The 5,789-nt window shown below is 47.9% G+C and overlaps 1 protein-coding gene across 1 annotated transcript; it reads left to right on the plus strand.

The window, feature by feature from the left end:
- Positions 1 to 1,212: 1,212 nt before the first annotated feature.
- Positions 1,213 to 3,398, plus strand: arl4cb (ADP-ribosylation factor-like 4Cb). The gene has a single exon (XM_038788182.1). It carries the CDS (start codon positions 1,998 to 2,000, stop codon positions 2,574 to 2,576), a length of 579 nt encoding a protein of 192 aa, XP_038644110.1. The 5' UTR covers positions 1,213 to 1,997; the 3' UTR covers positions 2,577 to 3,398.
- The last annotated feature ends 2,391 nt before the right edge of the window (positions 3,399 to 5,789 follow it).

Below are 5,789 nucleotides of genomic sequence, written 5' to 3' on the forward strand. Positions count from 1 at the left end.
CACCCCCAACTACCCCCCTGATCCTCTAACTTGCTCCCACCCCGATACCCTTGACAATATCCCTGCCCCTCAACACGCTCCCTGTCTATGCCCCCACCCCCGACACCCCAACTATGCCCCAACCTTTCTCCAACCTCCCACCCCTCCTTCTACCCTCCAGACCTGCCTAATGTCTCCTGACTATAACCCCCCCCCCCCTGAGCTATCCCTTTGCTTCACCCCACACTGCAAGCCACCCTGCCCGCACAACCCTCCAAACCCTCAAGGCAACTTGCCAACCCCCCCCCCCCCCCCCCCCCCTGTCCCCTCCCACCCCATCCCACACACTTACCTTCTCCTTCGTTGGCTTCTCGAAGCGGCTGGACCTTGAAACTTACCTGCTTTACAGCAGCGAATGCTTGTTCGGATGGTTGGGCGGTAAGTGTCCAACTACCTACTACATTAATGAAGGGCATTCCGACAGTGATCCCCCAATGTGTCCAAGTGGCCTTCTTCTGGTCGTTATCAGTTGTGTAACGAGGTCAAAAATATACTTGCCAACTTAATTTTATAGAATCACTACAGTAGTGACGGAGGCTATTCGGTCCATCAAGTCTGCACCGCATCTCTGAAGCCCCACCCGACCCAAGCCCCATCTCTGTACCACCCCCCACCTAACCTGCACATCTCTGGGCACTAATACATGGCCAATCCACCGAACCTGCAGATCTTTGGACTGTGGGAGGAAATGGAGCACCCGGAGGAAACCGACACACACACAGTCACCCAAGGTCGGAATTGAACCCGAGTCCTTGTTGCTGTGCGGCAGCATTGCTAACCACTGTGCCACTGTGCTGCCAAGGGAGAAGCTTCCAAGGCAGATGAATAGAGTTTGAAAGAATGGCCACATGACCAAGCAGGGGGTTTGGGGGAATATGGTGGAGGGGGAGGGGTCCAGGGTGTAACACAATGAACACTGGCTCAGGCTACAATCATTCACCTCACATCACACAGCTCCCCTGAGAAATGTTTGAAAGCTTTTACATACCAGGAATTTCTTTGAAGTCTTTCAATTCATGCAGGAACCTCTGGCGTGCAGCAATATCTGGACAAATAGCTGCGAGGCGAATTACCAATTAATCTGCTGCACGAGGTTACTGAGGGAAGAATTTTGATCTGGGAGAAGAGAAAGATCCCATTTATCAAACAGGTCGGTGGGACAGTGAAAACTCTCAGCAAAACATTCAGATTTCATGTCATTCCAAGGCAGTTCACCTCTCACAGCACAGCACCTGCGCCTGGTCACAAGCGGACACTGGCATTTTCGTGCAGTGCAAAGATTCCCTTTTTGAGAGTTTAAGCAAGAAAAACGAAGACGTTTGGCAAACATCTATTTTTCAAAATGTAAAGAAAGAGCTCTCGGTTTGCAAGCGGAGCTGGCGGATTTGGAGCAGATTGCTGAGTGTTGTGTTTGTTGTTTTTCGTGTGGGGAAGGGTTTAACAGTGAGGTTGGCACCGACAGGCAGCAGGGGTTTGGGTAATAAGTGAGAATGTGTCAACCGCAGCTGGGTGATGCCAGCTCCGGGAATCGTGTATTTAAATAACTGGGTGGTGCTAATGTGGAGCCAGGATCCTGTGCAGGCGGAAGTTACAAAGTGATCTGGGGGGGGATGTTACTGCGGTTCTGTGTCATTACTGTCTGTGCACTGAGAGAGAGAGAGAGAATGACTGTCTGCAGCACAGACCTCTGCACTTAGGTACAGCCAGGCAACCTCAGAGAGACAGAAGAATCTTTCCCCCCCTCCAGTCCCTGCAATTCACAGCCAAGTCAGCACAAGGCGAACTTCATTGCTCAACTCTGGCTGTTTCAGGGGCAGTGAGGATGTGATTTGAAAGCTCCAGATGTATTTGTGTTGAAGGTTGTTGGGGTTTTTTTTTTTCGTTTTTGCGGTGCAGAGGGATTTACAGGCTGGACGCCGTCTTCAAGCCCTCGCCGCCGTGTGGGGAGTGTAAATAAAATGGGCAACAGCTTCTCCAACGTGTCCGCCTTCCAGTCGCTGCACATTGTCATGTTAGGGCTGGACTCGGCGGGGAAGACCACCGTGCTGTACCGGCTCAAATTCAACGAGTTTGTCAACACGGTGCCCACCATCGGCTTCAACACGGAGAAGATCAGGCTGAGCAACGGCAGCACCAAGGGCATCAGCTGCCACTTCTGGGACGTGGGGGGCCAGGAGAAGCTGAGGCCCCTGTGGAAATCCTACAGCCGCTGCACGGACGGCGTCATCTACGTGGTGGACTCGGTGGACGTGGACCGGCTGGAGGAAGCCAAGACGGAGCTGCACAAGATCACCAGGATCTCGGAGAACCAGGGCACCCCTCTGCTGGTCATCGCCAACAAGCAGGACCTGCCCAGGTCGCTGCCGGTGAGCGACATCGAGAAGCAGCTGGCGCTACACGAACTGTGCCCGTCCACCGCCTGGCACGTCCAGCCAGCCTGTGCCATCATCGGCGAAGGGCTGCCCGAGGGCATGGACAAACTCTACGAGATGATCGTGAAGAGGAGGAAGATCCTGAGGCAGAAGAAGAAGCGGTGATTCGATGCTGCAGCGACACTCACTTTGTGTTTTTAGAGCTCCAGATGTACTGTAGAAAACGTTCAGATCGATCTACATATAGAAATATATATATTTATTTAAGCTAAATGATATTGAAACAATCGCCAGATAGATTGTTATGACATGACTACTGTTACAATAGTGTGCGAGCAAAGAGAGAGAGAGGCAATATTGACCCTGCTTCATGCACCGCTCCTGACCCCAGCTGCAGCACCAGGGAATGTGCAGCAGCTTTGTTAGTATTTGTGTTTGCTTTCCCTCCAGCAACAGAGGTCAGCCGGGTGAGACTGGGTTCACCACAGCCCAGGACGACCGGAGAGACAGAACTCTGGTCACTTACATGAGAAGGCTGCTCACCCATTTCACATGTCCAGTCATTCACCGTGCTCCCCCCCCCCCCCCCCCCCCCCCAAACTTTGTTTTAACTGTCGGTGGATGGAAGAGAAACGAGAAGAGAAATTGAATTCTGCTTCACTCGACCGCTGGCTTCATGGACCTGTTGTGAAAGGCACCTGTGAGATTCCAAGCACTGGGAGATTGAGGGGAGAGGGCGAGGGTATGCTATTGTGAGAAGGGAGACTGTCGGCTGGCCCCATGGCCTTTTGTAGCTCGATTTTGCTCATTTCCCTTTAGCCAATGATTAAACCGAACTAGGTAAGGCTGGCCCTCACCTTTGATTCATCGATGTACAGTACTCTATTTATCTGCATTTGGTACTTTAAAATGTCTTTTATCAACACATTTGACAGTAAGGATGAATGATAGTCTTGGGATAATAAAAAAAACCTTGTGTTAAAAGAATCATGTGGTGTCTTCTGTCCTTGGTGGAGACCAGTTCTCCTCTTGTTATTTTTAAATTGACTGACCCAATTCCCTTTCCTCACTGTGCCCGGTTTAATATCATTTTACCCCATTGAATGAGAAACGCATATTTTGCACCTCAACGTGTGGGAATTTTAAGGGCAAATGTGTATGATTAGGATTGTTTTTATAATTATACCATTTACAAAACATGGTAATAAGTATTTTGCAGATCCAATATTCTGAAGAAATAATAGATCACACTTCATTTCCCTCAGTATCCGCACTAGGATTTACAAAATTGAACCAAATTATGTAGAGGGAACAGGGCATTAATTTTAGAATTGTCCTGAGGAATTCAGTATGCTGGGTGGAATTAATGTTTTTTCTTTAAATCAAATTCTGGTGCAAGGAATATTTTTTGAGGAAGGATTGTAAGTGGTAATTCTCCAGAAAATCTTTTTTTGTTATTGTTGTTGAGGAGGATGTGAGGCAAAACTGAAAGGTCCTTGATCCACAAGTGGGGCTTTTTGTGTAGGACACACCATAGCTGAAGGGCAGGAAAGAAGGTAAATGAGCTGGTAAAATCGCAATCCCTTGGGACAAGAGGCAGAGAAACCCATCCCAGCTTCTGATTTGCACACTGCTGATGGGATCGAATCTCCTGAGAAAATCACTACAGAGAGGGCAAATCATACTTAGATTTGATTTTAATGATTTACTTTTGGACGAATTGCAAGTCGTTCATTACTTCCGTGCTCCAGCCATGCCCTTCAAAACAATAACAAAAAAGAAACACCAAGTGAGGATTTGCTATCGACATGAAATCAAAGGGAAGCATATGCACATTGTGGCCACTCAACAGCAGGGGTCTGTTTCTCTCTACTCCCAGTGGGCAGGATCCTGAGAAAGACACAAACTAATTGCTGGAGTCAGGCTGCAGGCAGAGTCTGAATGAAGATGATAGACCGGTTCCCACACCCTAATTATGTTGGAATGGAGTTGGGGAGGCGGGGGGGGGGGGGGGGGGGGGGGGGGGGTTGGAATACTTAACTTGGACTTTTTTTTCTTGTCAACCCCATATTAATATATATTTTTTAACTGTCTATCTAAATACACTAAATAGAAGAAGCAAAAACATAAAAGTACAAGTCTCATCTTGTGACCAGCCCCAGTGCTGTGTGTAGTCAATGTCACTAATTTGAATTTTGTTCTACGTTAAGTAGCCTAACCAGTCAGATCATGAGGAAAACCTGTTTAATCCTGATGCTTAAATAACAGATTGTGATCAGGGTAAAGATGCTCACATGAAATCTGTCAGGAGTTACAAGATTTATCTCCATCTACCCCTCCCCCAACTCATAGGAAGATGTGTACAACTCTCTGATTCTGCATTTTTACTATGTTTAAGAGGTTGATGTATTTTTTTGAGAAACAAAACCTGTTTTAATGTGTTTTGGAAAGGCAGTTTTGTTTTCTTTAAAATTAGAGCACTCAATTCTTTTATTTCCAATTAAAGGGCAATTTAGCATGGCCAATCCATCTACCTTGCACATCTTTGGGTTGTGAGGGTGAGACCCACGCAGACACGGGGAGAATGTGCAAATTCCAAACGGATAGTGACCCAGGGCTGGGATTGAACCCGGGTCCTTGGCGCTGCGAGGCAGCAATGCTAACCACTGCACCACGATGCCAGCCAGTGGAACGGCACAGTTACCATCATACCAATCATCGAAGGCACACAATTGTTGCTCGTTCTGGGTGAGTGTGTTTAACACTCGATTTGGCTCTGTTTCGTTACTTAGCTCTGGAGTTGCCAGGTAAGATACCGCCACAAGTTTCAAGGTCAAGTTCAAAGCAATAAAACCATACACCAATTAGTAAGTTCAAACAAATGAGTTTATTATATTACAATTATAATCTTCTCATGCACACACTAAGATGACTAAACTATTCCTACCACTATATAAACCAATATTTATCTTGAAGGAAACTGTCGGATCAGGGGACAAGGCCTCTTGCTCTGCACTGGTCCGCAGACTTCAGGTTGGTACGGGTTAAAAGGGGTCAGGAGTGTCTATCTCTGGTAGCGATCGTTGTGAGACACTTACTTGCTGGCGGCTGCTGTCCCAAACCTCTCTCGGTCAAGGTCTTCTTTGGTAAAAGCTGGTCGAGGGGCTGTTCCAGAGAGGAGGGCTGGTTAAGAAGAACGAACTAAGTTTGGGACCTGTCTTTTATAGGTCCTAGGGCTTCGCGCCCTTTTGGGTGGACCCTTTAGCTGCTGGGAATCGTTTGGGTCTCTTCCCAATCGATTTGTTTGAATCCCCCCAATACTGAGGCTATCTCTCGGCTACTGGGCGGGCCTTCAGGTGCTTTGTTTTCGAACCCCGC

Source organism: Scyliorhinus canicula, chromosome 2, assembly GCF_902713615.1.
Source record: "Scyliorhinus canicula chromosome 2, sScyCan1.1, whole genome shotgun sequence".
Classification (NCBI taxonomy): Eukaryota; Metazoa; Chordata; class Chondrichthyes; order Carcharhiniformes; family Scyliorhinidae; genus Scyliorhinus; species Scyliorhinus canicula.